Here is a 20,775-nt window from a genome sequence, read left to right as displayed (position 1 = left end):
CAGAAGATAAATTATAGAAGTCAAAAGAGTTTAAAAGGAATGAAAAAAAAACAATATTACTCACCGCTCAAGAGCTGCATAGCAGCTACAGTCCAATACTGCTCCTATTTTTGTATTGTGTGTATTCATTATGATTGACAGAAGCTTTTATTATACCTTAGAACAGGACAAGACACAAAACTATGACAAACTGCCCTGGTTGGTTAAGATTATTCTTTATTATGAAGTGCCACAAAATGCTTTGTGTTCATTGTGCTTACATTTTCTGAATTCTGGCTCAAAAAACCCCAGGAGATCTCCTCTCTGCAACAGAGAGCCAAACCTCCTGAGATAAGGTGTGTTAGATATCGCTATACAGCAGTAAAAATGTCTCAATCCAAAGGATTCTTTACAAACCCATTTGCAATAAATGATTATTTAGGTTATCATCATTCTTTAACTTGGACATACAAAAAAAGAAGAGAGGTCAAGCTAGTACAAGGTTTTTAATTCTTCTCTACCTGAATTCTAGTTAGTTTCATTGTGCTACTTTCTTTAAGGTGGAGATGACTAGAATGGAAGTGCTTAGAGAGAACAGACCTGGAGCTCACCCAGAGACAGACACACAGTCAGACAGACGCAGACACGCAGCTTTTCTGCCTCAAAACCACTAAACAGCCACCCAACAACAACTTTAACCAAATATTACCAAAGACGTATAGACTGCAGTGCAAAGTTGCAAAGAGTTTTTATGCACAATGATACAATTTGTGGTTCGTAAACAGCAACTGGAGACATCGCTGCCAGAGAGACTCTCAGTGGTTTGTGTAGCAACGTTGTACCCGTTACACTGTGATCAGTCGCTACAGTAGATACTATAACCATGTTTGTTCTCATTCAGATGGAAATGAAAAAGAAGAGTTTAGAGTCGGTGGTTAAAATAATAGCATAATATTATTTATATCTCTACCAGCGGGGATTGATGTCTCCGAGTTGTATTGAGAAATATGAAGGTAATGCTGTTTTCTTTGCATATATGGTCTCTTTACCATACTCCATACTACCATACCGTACTGGCTTTTAATTTGGAATTGTATTGGTGCAGTACTTGTGTTTAATGTGTATTGTCTACTTGTATGTGTAGTTGTTATGAGTATTTTGGCCAAGGCTTAAAAAATCTCATAAAAAGACAAAGACAAAAAATGTCAGCCCTAACAAGTTGAAGCTCTATGACTAAATGTCTGATACAATTCAAGTAATTGCAGCTCAAATCTAGTTCAACCATCAGGGAGAGAGATAAGAGACCTGTAATTTGCTGACTCACATACTGATTGCTCCAGTCACAACACAAACTGCTTGCTTACTGACTTGTGAGCTTCTCACGATGAGAAAGTTGTTTGAAAAAGACTTAAAGATTGTATCGTCTCCTGCGACACAAGACTATCATAACAAAATGTTGACTCTTTAAAACTGATGTGACCGCCTTTGATGTCATACAGGTCCTATAACTTTATCTCAGACTCTCCGTTTGTCCCTAAAACTCCTAAATGGTATTGAATATCAGTCAACTTCATCTCTAATTGAGTAATCTCATGCCTGAGGAAGCACTGCAATTATCAAAACTTCCTTTGTCAGAGATTCACATCTGAATATTAAACCCATTTATTTTCAATTGTTGGGAGATTGACTGTAGACACAAATTCTCCCTGTGTGTCTCTCACAACAGCCCATCAGCAGGCACAATGTGCTCGCATGTGTGTCTATGCAAAGTTACTCTGATAAATATGGCATATAAACAAGCATTTTATGTTTTGTGCAGATCTGTGTCCTCAGTCTGTCTCTCAGGAAGCTCCATGAATCTGTAGAAAAGGTTTCTGAGCTGCAGAGAACTGGGTTCAGCAACACCGGTATTGGCCACCTAGATCAAAGGTTAAACCATCTATGGGATATGGTTGATTAGAGTTAGCCTGTCTGTAGATATAGCACTCATAGAGTTAGCCCATGTTCAGCCCAGGGGGGTTAAATGGGGCCTACTGCAGAATAACCAGGACATGGCCTTATGTATCTATCAGACTGTAACAGTTAGGCTACGATAGGACCTTCCAGCGAGAGTGCATGCTTTTTCTGTGGTTTAAGAATGCACGCTTTATGGTTTGGAAGTGCACTGGAAGGGTAGTTGAATAATGCATTGCATTTCAAGTCGACCTCAGTCCAACTTCAACAATGCACCAAACTTTGACTTGGTTTTCTATTGAAGGCGTACTGAGAGTTGCTACGTACTTTAAGCTTCCTATCATTTTGGGTTGGTGCAAATCTCATTAGAAAGATAAAGTTCTCCAATCTGATTGCTGTATTAACCTTAAAATATGTCTCTTATGGTTATTAAAAGGTCTGTTAAAGGCCTTTTGTTATTTGGCTGCATGACACAGAACACGTTTAAGTGCCATTTTAACATTCCAGACCCTTTAATAAACCATAGTAGTCTCATAAATGGCCAATTATCCAATCTGAGTAAAATGTTGAGAGGTCTAATCCAAAGTTATCGTTAGCAGGCTTATGTCATGCTAGAGGTAGCCTAGCACAGATCTGTCAGGGTTCTAGTTATCCTACAATAGGCCCACATCCAGCAGGCAGCTGATCCCAGCCTCTCTAGTCTACATCCTACATTAGTTCTACTCACTAAGAGGCAGGCAGTGCATAACAAGAGAGGAAAGACAGGACTTTTCTTTTTGTTTCTCTAACACTACATTGGCATGTTCCCTGATGTCTGTAATATTAGTATTTTTTTCCGTTTATGACTATAGGTGAAGTAAAACATACCTGATTTTTAAACTGCTATACAGTAGTAGGTAATACTTCATAACTTCATCATAAAATACCATGCATTAGGTGATTATTGCTTTTAAAGAGTCCTACGGAGGCTCCAAGAGAAAAATATTGCCCTCATGTTCTATCTATAGGAATTTGGCAAAAAAATCATAATCTTTTTATGATGTTGGCATAGATTTCATTATTTTTTTTTTGCATGCAATAACGGTAATAAGAAAAAAGGTAAACAACATAATAAGAAAAAATAGTACTTAAAAAAAGTGACATATGCTTTGGCCTGTAGTGATAGAAAGAGGTTGGCAAATATCCTACATACATATACAGAAATTAAAGTGCAACAAATAAGTTAACGGTATCACTTTGTTATCAAATCAAGTATAAACATACAACAAATAAAAAAGGAAAATAATGTTCAAATAAATAAATATGTAAATAAATAAATAGTTTTTACCTCAGTAGTGGAGAGAATATGGTCACTTGGTGCAGCAGAACATTATTATTATCATTATTATTACTATTATTATTACTATTATTCCCCCAAAAAACAAAATCGGAAGGAAAAAAACTCTTGACTGCGTTTCAGTGCAGGGAGTAACCCAGTAGCTATAGGCCTACTATTGTCTTTGTCGTCATCCTCATTATCATCAGTGTCCAAAAGTATATGATGCCATACTGTATCTAGATGCCAGAAGGAAGCCGTGTTAGTATTATTGTCTCCATCCAAAACAGACAGAGGAAGAGGAGGTGAAGAGTTTTTGAGGAAGTGCATGCGTAGATCAGTTAAATCCTTAAGTGGGCAAATCTCAAGGAGAAAAATTGTGCTATCATCATGAATAGGCTCCAAGGGAAAGCAAGGTGGGGGTAAGTGGAAGTGGAAGAGGGGGAGGAGGGAAAGCAAGGTCATATTCTGACCAAAAATAGATTGTTTGAGTCTGCAGTTCAGTCTGTAAGGATAATGGTAAATTATGTCTGCAGTTTTGTTTGTGTTTTATCTATGCAGGGGGTCATGCATCTAGGGGGCCGAGAGGAGAGAAGGGGCCTTTGAAGCAGGCAGACTCGTAGTGCTTGTTCAGGTAACTCTTGAGCGCGAAGGTCTTGTTGCAGCGTTTACACTTGAAGTGCTTGAAGGCCGAGTGGGTCTGCATGTGAGCGCGCAGGTTCGAGCGGTCTGCAAAGGCCTTCCCGCAGTGGGCGCATCCAAACGGCTTCTCACCCGTGTGAGAGCGCATGTGGCCCTGTAAAAGCCACGGTCGACTGAAGGCTTTCCCACACACATCGCACTTGTGCTTGAGATCGTGAGTGAGCAGGTGCATGGCCATGGCGGGCATGGACACGTACACCTTACCGCAGGTCGGACATTTCTTTGCCATCTTGCTGTCCAGCGAGCGGTGTGTCTGTTTGTGCCTACTCAGGTTGGAAGACGTGGCGTAGGTTTTGCCGCACTCGTTGCAGGTGTGCCTCTGGATGGTCCTGGGACTACTGATCGCCTTCCTCCTCGAGCGGCCATCGGTGATGTAGAAGGCATCGACTGTGTAACCCTCACTGACTGCAGCATCTCCATTGATATAACCGTCAGTGATTTCTGAGCTAGGACTGTCGGGGGACTCAGAGTCAGGGGCCCCGTAATCACTGTGGATACCATCGTAGAGGGGGTCGGGGGAGGGGGAGGGCACCTTGATCCCACCGTCGCTCTCACCATCGTACACGACAGGGCTGATGTAGTCACTGATGTAACCAGCTGACAGGAACAAAAGAAAACAGTGTGAGGTTATAGATCATGGAGGTGGACGTTAAAGGTTACATATTATGCTTAATGTTTTCAGGTTCATACTTGTATTTCGGGTTTCTACTAGAACATGTTTACATGCTGTAATGTTCAAAACACACATTATTATTCTCATACTGTCTGTCCGAATATACCTGTATTCACCCTCTGTCTAAAGCGCTCTGTTTTAGTGCCTGCCTCTTGAAATGGAGCGCTTTAGACAGAGGGTGAATACAGGTTTATTCGGATAAAACAAGTCTTTTTTTTTTACTTTTTGGTTGATCAAACAAAAATATAGTGCACCTTCACATAGGTAGTTCTCAAACCGTGGGTGCAGATACTCAGATAGGGGGCGGTATATTCTAATGATCCTGCATGTGAAATCTGATTGGCTTGTTGAATCATATGTTTTCTGATTAAGGTAGCTGCCAAAAAAATTTTTTTATCTTATTTCACAGTTTGTGGGTTGGCAGGCTCTCCAGATACACAACTGTGTGTGCACAAGCACTAACAAAGTGAGTTTTTCATGATATGTTCCCTTAAATATATATATTTTAAGGGGTTTATAGTGAAGCATGTCATGGGAGTCAAAGACTTAAGTATTGGTCCCTGATGTAGCCGTGGAATAACTTGATAGGTAGTAAATGTACTATCTTAAGATGCAAAGAGAACATCAGGCCCACCACATCAGAGACCCATGGTTCATATACCAGTGTGAAATGTGACAGACATTCTCTACTGCACACATCTGCCTAATAGTGACACAACAGCGGAAAAAGTCTGGATTAAAGCCATTAAACTGCTTTTGCCTGAAAGAACAGAGTGAAATCAGATAGTCCTCTTTTCTCAAGCGTATCCTTCTTCACAGAGACAGTAATGCAGAGATTCAGTATACTGACCAGCTTTACACAGTCTGAATTGGTGGAATTGAATAAGTGCTTACCCGGGGATGTAAACAACTACACCATTAGTGATATACAGCTCGCCTTATACCGCTACATAATGTTTTTCCTGCTACTGCCTTCCACTTGAGTGCATTCATGATAAAACAAAATATAGATACGATGCGTTGACATGAATATTCAGCTTTGTTCATTCAGCCAGTAACTTGTTTCCAACATGTTACTGTATGTTGTAAGTAGGTACACCATTAAGCCGTTCACTAAGTGCTATGGATGGACACAAATGCTGACACGACAGGTAGCGCAGTTATGTATATGTTAAGAAACCAGATGCATGTTTCCTTTGTACTGAAAGAGCAGGAAACCAAAGATGGCAACACAACAACAGAACAATAAAGTTCCAGTAAGATCTGATCCTAAATCAGCACCTTGACATGTAGTTCCAGGACATCTAAACTAAACGAACATCTGTGGTAATATACAGCATTTTTGATCCACTCTAAATGTACTGATAAACACTTAATAAGCTGCCACCTGTCAGGTGTAAAAGTCACTGGTCAATGTCGTAGTATAAAGAACACACAAGCTTACTTTTACAGTGGGATCTGCGTTTATATCACAGTCCCCGTAACTTCATTCATCAAACATCACAACTACTTTTTGTGCAATCTGAGCCTCACAGATGTATTCCTCCACCAACCAGTCCAGTTTCACTTTACATGCATGTCTGCCCAAAATGTCATCACTTCATCATTTGATCATCACATTGACATTTGTCTGAAATTGTCATAATTAGCTTATGAATTCTTGAGTTATAGCCAAAAACGTGTTTCGTGAGGTCACAGTGACCTTGACTTTTGACCACCATCAGTTCATCCTTGAGTCCAAGTGAACCTTTGTGCCAAATTTGAAGAAATTCCATCCATGCGTTACTGAAATATCACGTTCACAAGAATGTAATGTACAGACAGACGGACAACATAATAACAATAATAAATATAAACACACAGTGTTACACATTTATACATATATATATATATATATATATATATATTTACTATTAATTACAAATCAATAGTGTTTTTGAGATCGATACAGTATCACAAAACATAATATTGCAATAGTCAAGTGTATCTATATCTTCTTACACCCCTTGTAGTCACAGTCCTACATTATGCACCTGCCGTGTACTGCAGCCACTAGGGCCAAGTCGCATTCGCTGCATTAAACCTGCATAAGTAGTATAGGAAGATTCCTAACACACAATCAATAAAGCAACGGCAATTGTAACTACTTCTAACAACTGTAAACGTATGCGTAAGTCTGAATTGGCATATTGTAGCACTGAACATCTGTCTCTCTCCTGCACACCTGTGGCCGGTAGTGGAGTGTGAAAAAGACTGCAGTATGAGTTTATAGATAATTCAGCAATATACCTCCTCTCAGTTCTCAAAGGTTGCAGTTTAAAACACTTCCTCTGAGAAAGATAAATGCACACAGGCTGACCCTGAACTTGAGAAAGCTGATTTAGGCTGTGAAAATGAGCATCAGCACCATGGACAGATCCAGTGCAGTGCAGGTCGATGGCACAGTGACAGCAAGGCTGCTGCACAGACTTAGTCGGTGCAGGCAACAGTGAGGTGGTTTTTTACACATCAGGGGGCTGAGGAGTTGCATGGCAAGCCTTTTGGGCAAAGTACAGCTACTGAAACTGATTCTAAAATAATGTAGATGTATGGAATATGAGCAGGTTGGATGATGCAGCAACTCCCCCTTTAATAGCTATAATTTGACTAATGTAGACACAGTATACATATATATATATATATATATATATATATATATATATATATATATATATATATATTGGTGGTTTGAATAAACTCAATTGATAAGTTAATAGCATTAATGCAGGCGTCTATGAACCCCTTTGTGTGACACTGCATACATAATAGTAGAAACAATTCAACAACTTTTCTCTTTACTAAACATATACCTGATATACACCTAATACATATCCAATGCCTATCCATCCTTTCACCACAAACTTTAAAGATTGAGATCAGTTCTTTTTTGGAGGATATTTTTAAGTATGTGTCAGTTAAATATTTGTTTGAGTAAAAGGGACACTTGGATCTCATCATATGCATCAAAACATGTATTATTGGGGAAGAAATTACTATTTAACTTTTTCTCATTTCAGAAATTCATGTTATTATTATTAATACGGTCTCTCAGAGGAATTTTGAGTAAGATGCAGAAGCAACATGCTCTATGTAACACCACATATCTGTCTGCATAAGATAACAGCTACTACGTATCTGCCACAGCATCCCATCTGAATACACAGTCCCATCACACGCGGAGCACTGGTGGGATATAAATTATTCCAAAAGACGGTTCGTTCAAGCAGAGAGTAGTTCCTAACGTGGCGTTGTGGGTAGAGCCTGTGCTGTACAGTATGTGGAAGCTGCATTAAGCTGTTACCATCAGATCTTAGGCATGGAGACAAAAGGTGGCCGGGACAGGCAGCGTTGCACGCAGCTGCTGAGGTGGCAGATCGTGTGTCAAGCCAAGCAGGGCTTGTTAACCTCGACATTATAAATACACCACTGACAGCTTTTTGCTTTACGAGCAGAGAAATTCAGGCAAGACTGCACACGGAATACACATGTTGATGTGCAACAACGTGTCAATGACATTGGGGTGGAAGCAATGCAGTGGGTTCATTTACATGGTAAAGCCATCTCTGTTTTTTTTACGTGTAAAATGTGACGCACACAGTTTCAGGTTGGGGAAGTTCACAGCTTCAGGAGCAAAGAGGCAGCACTAAACAATGAATCACACTCTTCAGCATAATTTCAATAGGGCCCTGCTTTGTTACGCCTAAAGGGTGAATGTAAAATATTATTATATGATAAAATAAAATATTCAACAATTATACCAAGACTGTCCGAAATAATGAATCCCTTTGAATAGAAATGTGACTTACATTCATAATGTGTTACCTGTAACTTATATTCAACAGTTCATCGGTGGCTGTAAAGTCAGATAAGAGTAGTCAGGCTTTTGTGATATGTGACAATGTAGGCCTGTGGCGGCTATTGTACGCATACAAAGCGTAATGCATTTATGTATATTATTTTTTTTAAAGAACAAAAAAGAAGAAATAAGAATCTTCATACAAGGCAAGATATCATCTTGCATAAATCTGCTGACACTGCAAAAACAGGACAGGCATACCTGGACACGGAGAACAGACAAAAGCCCCATGCAGAATGTGGGCTATGAGCCTGTGATGAAATGATCCCCTATTTTATAGCCTATGCAATCAAGAAAGCACTGGACTGAGCCACTGGTGTTAATATTCCTGGCCACTAGAAGGCTGCTTATTTGTGCTGCACCTGGAAGTGGTTTGTAAAAGATATTGTACAGCTTTTAAACAATACAAAACTGTTATTGTCTGCATAAAACATCTACTGTACATCCAGAACATACATATTAAACACCAAACTGAGCTTGCAGCATGTCCAGACAAGGACAAGAGCTGGTTAATACACCAAAACCAAGTGAATGTGGACCAGATATTAATAACCACAGTCCCCTCTTTATCTCTTTTAACCTTACTTAGCCTGCGTAGGGGGGAAAAGTCCCTGCTGACTATGAGCCAAAATCAATGAAACATGGGACGTGCTGAATTTAGTTGATTTCTCAAGTGACCTTTCTGCTCCAGCAGCAACTCAACTCCTACAACAGACAAAACGTTTAAAATCAAGCCAGCCTGGGCTTGTATACTCTCTGTAAAAAAAAAAAAGTGTTAGATTATGTGGTGAGGTATCATTGAGCTGAGTGTAGTGGTTATTGAGATTTGCAGTTCTCCAATGTTTTCCTGTGTCCATCTCATCTCATCAGTCTTTGAAGTCATGTAGAATTACTTATTTTATAGTGGACTGCTTAGTGCTTGACTTTGAAGCTTGTATTACCCATCAGAAAGGTAATAACTGTGATAACTCTGTGCTGTAATCAATTATTATAGGCTATCTGCCTGAAGGAGGCTACACCCACATCACCCTACAGGTAGCACCAATACAGATAGATACAGATACACCGGATCAAGTATAGATATAGTATAGGATATTATAAGAACAGGTACAACACTGTGCTCATTATAACAATTGAAACTCCATGAGTCAATGTGTGAATTGTATCATTATCTTTTGTTAAGAGTTGCAGATCTGCCATCAGGGTCAATTTTAAAGACAGATCACAGGGAATCCCTCAAGGATTCAACACGTAAATCCACCTCTTAGTCACATAGCTCAAGACTTATTTTTGGAAGCAGCATTGTTAGGCTCCCTGCCTCTCATCCTCCTTCTCCTCTGTCAGAGCGAGTTGTGTTTGAGACACCTGTTAGTGCTCGCTGTGCAGGCAGCCTGACCTACCTTTGTCATGGAGCCGCAGGCTGAGGTTTCTCCTGTGCCGGTAGACGTTCTCCAAATCCGCTCCGGTGGTGAAATCATCAAGTTTCACCTTTTTCACCAGGAAAGACCTTGGCATGGTGGTGCGACACCGACACACACACTCTCACAAACACAACGACACACACTCACAAACACAGCCGTTTGCCGACGGCCTGGCCAGCGTGCTGATTCCCCTGTTACACACCAACAAAACGGGCGAACCAGAAGAAGATTGTCTTCAGGTTTTGGAGGAAGCGCGAGCTGTGAGTTTATCCAGTAAAATAGTTGGACGTTCAACAACTGCTTAGTTATTATTTATGTTCTGTTTCTGTCTTTCTGAGTGTCCTCTGTCTCCCTGCTTTAGTCCTCGTGCAGAGAGGGTGAGAAATGCAACTTCAGCACCGGACAGCTCCCTCCGGGGGGTGCCTCGCGCACTCCGTTCTCGCGGACAGGCGGCAGACCAGGGGACAGAAGCTCGTGAGCAGTCAAGAAAATAAAAAAAACAAAATAACAGGCGGTGGAAGGCACCCTGCAGCGGCTCTTGGGTCCCTCTGAAGGAAGAAGATGAAGAGGAGGAGGAGGAGGGAGGGATGTGAAGAAAATAAGAGGGGGGAGGACGATTTTGGAAGCTTTTCAAAAAGAAATATGTCGGGCACCTTGTCCTTCCCTCTTTGCCGCCAAAATAGTCCTTAATTCCCGTTAATGACGACTACTCAGGTCAGTAAAAAAATGACAATAAGACTCCTTGCGAACGAATGAATCAACAGCGTCAGTATCCCTCTCTCTCTCTCTCTCTCTCTCTCTCTACCCCTCGGTCTCTCTCTTTCTGCTGCGTCCGCGAGGTGTTCCCGTGAGTGTGCCGTCTCGCGATCAGCTGTTGGCATTTATACGGCGCAGTGTGAGAGAGAGAGAGAGAGAGAGAGAGAGAGAGAGAGAGAGAGAGAGAGAGAGAGAAGAGAGAGAGAGAGACGGGTGGAGGGAGTGCTTAATTTAATCCATCCCACATCCCCGGGGAGCGGCGACTGGCCCGGATGATTTATTGAAGCTGTTATCACCCCCCTCTTTCTCTTTCTTTCTCTGTCTTTCATTCTCCTTCTCACTCCTCTCTCTCTTCATTTTTTTGAGCATGTGTGTGTGTGTGTGTGTGTGTGTGTGTGTGTGTGTGTGTGTGTGTGTGTGTGTGTGTGTGTGTGTGTGAGTGTGTGTTGCGTGTGTGTGTGAGGCGAGGCGCCATGTTTTGGGGAGATAAGAATGGAAATTGTTGTTGTGTTTTTTATTGTTTGTTTTTTCAAGCACTCATCGATTTGACTCAGCTGTCGCAACGTGTAACTCACATTTAAAATATTGTCCCATTGTGCATGATTGTTGGGAGTCTGTACACTTTTTTTGTTTTCTTCTTCTTTTATCACCTACTAAGCATATTCCATCTTTGCTTTTTTTTTGCAATGACATGTATTATATGGGGGGATATTAACTAGCATGCTGAGAGCCTCGTAATTATCTTTAATGTGGCCCCGAAGGCAAATGGGTGAAGACCAAATGGAGTGTTTTACACTGACTGCCGGATTAATATGGGAGGAGAGTTATATCTGCTCCTGGGTCACACTGGGTTCACTGGCAAGTTTTACTAGACCGAGGATTTGTTCTGCTCTGTGTCGATATTATGTAACGACAACAAAGATAATTTCAGAGATTAATGAATCATCTGCTGTGTAGCCTTTCTTTATTTAGTCTCCCTCTCTTCTAGTTTTCTTCTCTCTCCGCCTCCCTTTAAAAATATCACTTTAATACACATTTTTTTAAGAAAAGACAAAAATGCTTCTGACATGGTTGTCACAGTTCAGAGAGCATAACAACAAGTTGATTTAATTATTTAATTGATTTAATTTTAAAGTCATGGACCATCTAAAACTCAAGATATTTACGTAAACTGAAGCGTGGGACCTTAAAATGAATACGGGCAGGTTTTAAGTGGTTTGTATTATCACTTTATCAGTTTGAGACCCAGAATCACGATGTATACACACGTTTTAATTAGTCCCAGGGTGTGAAAGTCCACATTACTGAGTATTGCTGTGTTTTAATGAGGCAGGTACACTAAAGGACACAAAGACTCCAGTTTGTGAGCTGTAAGAAAGTTGCTGAACATCTTCTAAAGGTCAGGGGAAGCTCAGTGGATGACTCCGATCTACAGAGATAAACCACTTAAAGATCAAGTCACTCGTCGTATCAACTCTGGCATCAGAGTTTATTATTACTAAGTTGATTCTCGAGACATTAACTTGGATAATGAATCAGGATCTGTTGAAAATTAGACAATATGGGGAAATTATTTAGCGTAAAATAAAATACAATTTAATTGTATTGTCAATGTGTGTTTGAGCCAATAGGCACAAGTACAAATATTCATGAATTAAATATTAAGTATATATAATATTTAGAAAGTCGTAATCAAATATGACTCATTTTGCAAGAGGAAAGGAGATTTCTATGCCAGTCATCTTGTTAGTTCTGAGTTTTCTGGTTGAATAAATGAACTTTTAGTTAAACAGATGGAGAAGGACAGTGGCGGTGTTGTGTTGGAAATAGTGCAGAAGGATGAGTTTTCTTGCATAGTTGACAATGATGATGAGGTTGGTGGTGGGGAGATGAAGACTGAACTGACTGAAGCATCTGGGTCATATGAGAGTGATGCATGGACATCTATGGGGCAGATATATTTCACTCTGTGTGTATTTAGTATTGATTACAGGCCACATGACTTGAACAATATATGTGTGTGTGTGTGTGTGTGTGTGTGTGTGTGTGTGTGTGTGTGTGTGTGTGTGTGTGTGTGTGTGTGTGTGTGTGTGTGTGTGTGTGTGTGTGTGTGTGTGTGTGGTCCATCTGTTGTCCTTAATCAGGGGAAGAGCAGATGAGTTCCGTTCCATCACCTGGAGATTGGCTCAGGGAGGTCCAATTAAACATACGCACAAACATAGTGTGTGTGTGCATACAACCACCTCTACAACAACTGTCAGTCGACAGAAATAACCTACAACATTAGCAACATATTTCATCATCATTAGAGGTCATGTGAGCGCACGCACACACAGACACACACACATAACCACACAGCGAGACACATATGGACAGAAGCAAACCTGCATACATACAGATGTTAATGTACCGAGAAGTGTTATATGTTCTGATTTTGACTGTACAATCATTGACATCATTAACTGTATATTCTCCCAGCAAAGACTAAGCACTTACTGTGTCTCTATCAGATTGAGGATGTGAGAGTCATTTCTAAAGATGGAAGGGACATTATTTCACGGCAGCTCACATGAGAGTAAATAGCAGCCAAAAGTGGAAAGCTCTGGGTGTTCTGTTGTTAGTGTCATCCTCACACTTTGCTAACAGCACCTCACTTTATTTATAGGATTGTATTTGTCAGCAGACCTTGTGAATAACCCAAAAATATTTGTAATACAAATACAGATTTGACACTGTTATTATTTAATCAATTTGTTTAATTTGATTGAATAATTAAGGCGACATATCTTTAAAGTGTTCTGATACAGACATTTATCTTTTGCTTTTTTTGACTGCAACAATAGTAGTTTTTTTAACTGCAAGACTTAAAAAGAAGCTGCTGCATATAATTGCCAATACAGATATAAATAAAGTTATATTGAATTGAAAACACACAACACCTTCCTGTAAGGACTCAGAATGTTTTGCAGTATTTAAAAAGAGTTTAAGAATGATCAATGAACAAAATGCAAAACTAACTTTTTAAATCATGTTTTTATTTAATGGCTAATTAATGAAGAGGGATCTGTTGTTTCTCATTAGGTTTCTTCCATATTAAAAGAATTCTCAAGGAGCTCTTCCGTATCTCAACCAAGGGTAAAGGGTATTGCATTTATTATTATCTGATTTTATTAAATGTTTTCATAAATGTAACATTATGCTCGTGCTTAAGGGAAATGTGGGAGAAATGTATTTATGCATCCTGTGTGTGTGTGTGTGTGTGTGTGTGTGTGTGTGTGTGTGTGTGTGTGTGTGTGTGTGTGTGGTGTGTGTGTGTGGTGTGTGTGTGTGTGTGTGTGTGGTGTGTGTGAGCGTGCATGCGTGCGTATGTCAGACGCTGCTCTAAGGTTAGCCGTGATAGATGTCCTGTTTGGTTTAATTGATGCCGTGCTACGTCGAAGGCCAACACATGTACACCCAACACGGAGCCGCTGCCCAGCTGGTCTGTGTGTGTGTGTGTGTGTGTGTGTGTGTGTAGGCAAATGTAAGAGTGTGTGTATAAGGTGCATGTGACAGGCAGGCAGCTGCTGCTTTAAACCCCAAAATGAGCACATGCACACACATCTAATGGTTCACTAGAATCACACATAGTGTGCTTTTAGAGTTACGTCTCATTATCACCATAGAAAGCACACAAACTGCCTCGTCTGACTTAAAGAACCCATTAACTAATATCTGCAGGATTTAAGTGTTTTCTGCATCACATACGGGAAAAACATCTATGATGTAGAAACTGAGGTCCCTAGTTGTATGTAATACAGATAAATAACAAATTATAGTGAGTGTTATAATTGAGCTATTCCTGTTCGAGGCTACATTAAGTGTTTTCTTCTGTCTAAAAAAAAGGGTCATAACAGTTTATTTTCCATCCCTCTTTTTCTCTCTCAGTGTAGGGTCAGTACACGTGAGGAATTGCAGGTGGTTTTAGTGTTTGGCATTGTTATTTTTCCTTCATCAAGTCAAAATATATTTCTGTCTCTTTGCCTCTCATTTCGTCTTTTCTAAAGGTGAGTCTTGTTCTGTTCTGTCCTAAAGCTGTTCTGTCGCAGTAACGCTAAATATTGCTGAGCAGCTTTTCTCATCAGGCATACACACACGCACGCACACACGTGCACGCACACACACGCACGCACACACGTGCACGCACACACACACACGCACACACACACACACACACACACACACACACACACACACACACACACACAAAGATAAATGTGCAAACACTCACACACATGCACACTTGCAGACATATGCAGAAGTGCTGGGCTAGGGGAGAAATTTGGCCTGTTTCTTTGCAGTTTCTGATGACTCCCGCTGTACTGGTGAAACAGAATGCAGCGTATATTAGCACAGGATAGAGTGTCCCAAAACAGAGGAGAGGAGAGGAGATTCAAAATACGAATTGCAGGTGCCCTTACATCAGGAAAATCTCATTTTAATATTGGGTGTCAAAGACGTTTTCAGTGAGAGTTTCAAGAACATTCTAAAAATCAGATCTGCTGTCGGGTAAACATCAAGAACCATTGTTGACAAAAACATGTGGCTGTATTACTAATTGAGACACACACATGTTGTCTTTCTCAGTGTTTGGTCTTTACAGCCTGATCTAGAAACTCAACGTAATGCTTCATTAGTTAAATTAATCTGGAAGAATACCGGATTGATGTGCTCTTCAGGAAGTGATGAGCTCCAGTTAAGAATGTGTAATGCCATTGTATAATGTTCATAATGGATCCATAACAGAAGATTTCACAGTCTGCACAGTAGATTAATGCATGTGGCATTTATTTCTGGAAATGAACTTCACACATATTCACACAAACAAACCTTGTGCACGTACAATCTGCAGGACTGGTTGGAAAAGCACTGAAGTAGCCTTTCTCTCTTTCTCTGTGTATTTCCCTAAACTCTCTCTGACCCACAATGCCATTGCTAGAGATATTTATCTACCCCTCTCTGTCTTGGGGTAATTGTGTGAATCAGGAGAGATTGCATTTACCCAGACGGCTGAGTGGCGAGCTGGCAGGGTAATAAATGGCCTGATAACCAGCACTACTCTGATCCCTCTCAACGCAGAAATAAGAACAAAAAAATCATTACCTGCTTCAGACAGGCCTATCCTGCAGTGTCGCATGTGATAAAGAGAGACATATTTCGGAAACACAGGGAGGTGAAGGGGTGGGATGGAAGGAAGGAAAAATGAAAGAATGGAAGAGAGACAGAGATAAAGTGAGTGAAAGGATTATGGGAAACGTTCCAGGTAAGATTTCTATTTGTTTTACAGATTGGGCCATTTACTCAGTGATTTTGGAGCATAGAACAGATAGATGGTAGATAAAACACTTCAACCATGATGTACTGTCGGAGAGCAAATGGTTTAGAAGGGTCAGAAATAATCAATTTTACCTGTGAGTTTTTAACAAGACATTAAAGGACATCATTTAATCCATATTCTTTTAGTTTTCTGTTCATTCTGCACCTGTGTGGCAAGATCAAGCATATAATTACATTTTTTTTAAAGCAAATTATATCAGCAGACACACATAAAGTATCAGTATTGTATGCAAATTCAAGCTTTAGCTTTGAATCTGACATTACTTATTTAGCTTGTATTCATGTGCAGTACAAAGGCATTCACTGCAGCATCAGGTTGATGTTTTTTAGGTTTTATTTGTTCCAGGTCTGGATCACATGAATACGAAGCACAAGTGGGTTTGTGCTGCAGCCAACAATTCATGTAAAATCAGGGCAGGTGTGTCATTACCTCAGGTATAAAACATAGCTTTCAATAACTAAACACATCCAGCACTTAAAGCTGCTTTAATAAATATTGTTTTAAATGAAATATGAAATGAAAACTCTTCATGTCAAAATGATGAGCCCACAGAGAATGATCATCTTACTGTGCTGTTCACCTCAGCTCTACTTTCAGCTCATTGCTTTGTTTTGGTTCACTCCCACCACTCTCACAGCATCATTTTCAGCTGCAGCTGACATCTGTTTATAGCGAATATGTTCTAAAACCCATTGTACACTATATTCCCAACACAATACTGCAGGTAGAGATCAAAAACAGAGCTTGAGTTGTGTTCATAAAATCAGTTATTGCCAGCTGAACTGATAACAATACAAAGAACTACTTAGAAAACCTGAATCCTGAATTAAGATATTGTTTAACTTCTTCTACACAATGCTCTGATCAATACACTATTCACAGCCCTCAGTGCTGTTGGTAACATGGATCAGATATTTGTTTTTAATTGAAAATCAGTAAAAGAAGCCAGCACAGTGCAGAGACCTCCTCGGTGCCCTTCCTTCCCTCCCTCCTCCTCCTGTCTGAGTGTTTCCAATATCATCAGAGATTTCATCTTTTTATTCCTTCCACACCTCTTAGATTTTGTTTTATCTCACACGCAAGCAATCTGTCTCTCAGACACATATAAATGCTCACTTGATTACAGACACACATATAACCCCCCCTGCAGGGCATGTGCACCACACACATTCATGCTCAGAGACACACACAGCCTCTGTGTTTGTACCCCTGAGGCGGTGCTGTAGCATCAGTAGCCGCCTGATGTTTCATCAGCAGGACAACACATTACTATTCTAACACTCTACTGTTCAAATGTTCTAATGTTTTGTCAATATTGCTAAATCAACTTTATATGCCTCCAGAGGGCAAACAGTTTACAAACACACTTACATTATGAAGACATGAAATGAACTTTGAATGAACCTATTACATGATCATATTTTTTATTTTCTTCTATAATGTGAAGTGTTCGGCCTGTTTCCATTCTCTGAGATTTCTTTTTTACAGTCAGAATATCTATCAAGCACCACAGCACTCTGTGTCGCCGTATTTAACTTCACTGCAGGATTTGATCTAAGTTTCACAACACAAAAACATAACGTATAGTCGCATAAAGTATGTCAAGTTTTAGGAATGGTGTGGAAATAAGTTTGTAAAGGAAATACGTGAAGTAAAAAATAAATGTACATCAATGAGGTGGGGAAAGCTACGAGAAGATGAACGGGAAAGAGAGCGTTGAGTAAAGACTTGACTGTTTCCAATTCGTGTGGAAAAGTCTCCGCTGTTGTGCGCTTTGTGTGGCAGTGATCTTTTATGGATCACAAGGATGGAAGAGCTTCACTGCAAAACTCCACAGTGTTGGAAGTAAATTATGTTTAGGTTTCTAGAAAGGAAAATATATACTATCCTGTATAGGTTGTTTCACTTGTTCTCCTCTATGCTGTATCTTTACTTCTCCCTGAACATCTTTCCCTCAAAGCTGGAGCACCAATTTCTTTCTTCCGCTTTCTTGTTTGTTATCTAAGAAACACTTGTTCAAAGACATTTTTACATTTCGATGTTTTGTTAAATAAACAGACAGAAGGGTAAACTATACTCCAAACAATGGGGATCGTATTGCAAAATCTATAACTCATGATATGGAATATATTCATTACATTTTATTACTACTTGAACCGCAAAGACGTGGAGTCTCTATGGTGTTACAATTAACTGCTTCTGTTTGTTTAAACATTAACTCAGTTGGTAGTGGAATATGTACAATTAATTTGCACTGCACTAGTAAATATTTATATGCTAAAGAAATTCAAACAAAATACAAATGAGGGTATAAATAAAAGGGGTTTAGTGGATGCAAGAGATGAAGGTGTGCCTGATCTACGAGGTTAGTCGTAGAAGTAAGTTGGTGGATTGAACTAATTATAATACAAATCCTTTCTGAATGATGACGAGTGATTAGGACCGAGTCCTGGAGAGGAAGAACATTTCTACTGAAATCTCTCTTCTTCATTATTTGTTAATTGAATCAAATCGCTCTCTTTAAAAAGTTATTTGTGAATCAGCCACCACTTTCTCTTGTTTTATGCAAGTCGGTGTTCCATTTTAAGATAGTGCTAATTATAAAATGACCATATGATCATCCATATGGCTCATTCTAATTGCGTCTCTTATCATCTGCCATTACACACTGATAATAAGCCACAGCTTTCTCTGTGTTTTATACCTGTTCTCTTTCAGTCCACTGTCCTCTGAGTTAAAGGAAGAATCTGAAAAACCAAATAAAAATATCACCTGGACTCGTTCCATCGTCCCCACTCTGTCTCACTCCTTATCATCTATCCGCCAACTTCTCTATTATTATCTTTCTGTTCACGCTTGTGTGTTTGTTTACTTATTTCTTCCTTTCTGCTGTTTCTCTCTGATGATGCAAGTTTTCTGCCAAGACATCCGTGTCCTCCACAACATAAACACGCATTGATGCCAGAAACCTGCACAGATACATAAGAAGTGTATTATTTACCAGTGACCGTGGATGTCAAGCACTGAAAACGACCTGGTCCAAAATCTTAAAGGAATAGTTCGGCATTTCTGGAAATAAGTATATCAGTTTCAGAGAGTTGATCAGAGCTGGTACTTTGGGGCGATTGGCTTAGCTTAGCATAAAGACTTGAAGTAGAGGGAAACAAAACAATGTAAAGGTTCAGAGTATATCTATGATTTAGGTATTGCCTTCACATGGCTCTCATCGTGGCAATGTCTGATCCCGTGGCTAGCTGCTAACGGGGCTAACGGGGCTAACAGCGAGAACAGTCCTGACAGAGCTAACAGGAGGGTGGGCTTCTGCAACAACGCCATGGATTGGGACAGCATTATGTGCTGTAACCGCCATATGAGTGCAGTTCAGAGAGGCGGCGATTAGCTAGCCACACACAGGACTCACATGCACGCACAGCTGGCCCGGCTTGCAAAGAAAAGCACAGCGAAGCTCTCATTACAACACACAGAGGGAGTGTAACTTCATTTTCTGCTCAGGATGTCATTACTCATTACTCTACTATATCTTTGCATGACAAATAGTTGCTTGCCGCTATATTAATGCTCTGAATGATGTATATAGAACCTTTAAAGATCACCAGCTCTTTAATAAGATAAAATAGTGAACATATGTCTGCATATATGTTGTGTGGCTGACACTGTGTTCCCTGCTGTACCAAAGACACATTTGAGCGACTAAAGTGACGCGAATGAAAGTGCTGAAAAACTAAAATCATCCTGCAAAGTCAATTAAGCATCATGTCATTTACAACAAGCAACATGCCTCATAAAGTGTTCAGCTTATGGTTTAAAGATTGTTGTTACACACTCTGATTCCACCAAAACAATCATATAAATGCACTCACAGTGCTAATAATGTCCATATGATTCCTGTAATGCTTTATGAGCACCATCGCAGCAGCAGTCGAGGAAAGCGGTAGGACTGAATGCCAGACAGAGGTTGGGAGGGCAGTTGGTTGATACTAAAATATTTGTATTAGCAGTAAAATAACATCCCAGCAATGAAACCGCTATATCTACCTATTTATTTATTTATCTGTAGCCTCAGGCAACAGCAAACTGGAGCCCCGTCAGCTACATCAACCAGTGGAAAAGCCCCTCTGTGTGCATGCATACAGTATGTCTGATTACTTATAACGACAACAGACAGATGTAGAGCTAATGCAGAGCAATAATGATTCTCCTCTACGTACTCTCTTCAAACCTCGTCCCTCACATACACACTAACGTTGTCCCTCCCTCTCTGTCTCTCCGTCTCTTTGCTGTCCTTCCCCGCTCTCTCTCTCTCTCTCTCTCTCTCTCTCTCTCTCTCTCTATGTACCTCTCTCTCACTCCCCATCTGTCGCTCCCTCTCTCTTCCCTCCTCTCTATCCGCTCGGTCGGTGAAGATGGATCACTCTGTGTCTGTCAGCAGTAGTATCACAGAATGAGAATGTATTGTCTGCTGTCTCAGATAATAAATGCTGCTATCTACGCTACTGTTCCCAGTCATAATAGATGGCCCATATCTACACAGCTTCTGTTTATGAGATTATCACAGCCCTCTGCCATCCCCCAAGCCCCCGACAGGAGAGATGGAGAAATTACTTTATCGCTAGGGGGCCTCGAAAGTTATCATTTGTGAGGAATTCGTCGAGTGGGAGCTTTGTGAATTGGCAGTTACTGCCA

At 40.2% G+C, this 20,775-nt stretch overlaps 1 protein-coding gene across 1 annotated transcript; it reads right to left on the bottom strand.

Annotated features, from left to right (window-relative positions):
- Positions 1 to 207: 207 nt before the first annotated feature.
- LOC115020722 (transcriptional repressor scratch 1-like) lies at positions 208 to 10,302 on the bottom strand. Its single transcript, XM_029450645.1, has 2 exons — positions 9,918 to 10,302; positions 208 to 4,546 (listed from the first exon to the last, which is right to left on the bottom strand). Exons 1-2 carry the CDS (start codon positions 10,030 to 10,032, stop codon positions 3,813 to 3,815), a joined length of 849 nt encoding a protein of 282 aa, XP_029306505.1. The 5' UTR covers positions 10,033 to 10,302; the 3' UTR covers positions 208 to 3,812.
- Between the last annotated feature and the right edge of the window lie 10,473 nt (positions 10,303 to 20,775).

The sequence above is a fragment of the Cottoperca gobio genome, chromosome 16 (assembly GCF_900634415.1).
Source record: "Cottoperca gobio chromosome 16, fCotGob3.1, whole genome shotgun sequence".
NCBI lineage: Eukaryota > Metazoa > Chordata > Actinopteri > Perciformes > Bovichtidae > Cottoperca > Cottoperca gobio.
The sequence above is the reverse complement of the archived record's forward strand: the minus strand, read 5'-3'. Positions and strand labels throughout refer to the sequence as shown.

Coding starts and splice junctions, on each gene's coding strand:
- LOC115020722 (XM_029450645.1), bottom strand. CDS start 10,032: ATGCCAAGGTCTTTCCTGGTGAAAAAGGTGAAACTTGATGATTTCACC. Junction 4,547..9,917: donor CCTGCGGCTCCATGACAAAG/GTAGGTCAGGCT, acceptor TGTTCCTGTCAG/CTGGTTACATCAGTGACTAC.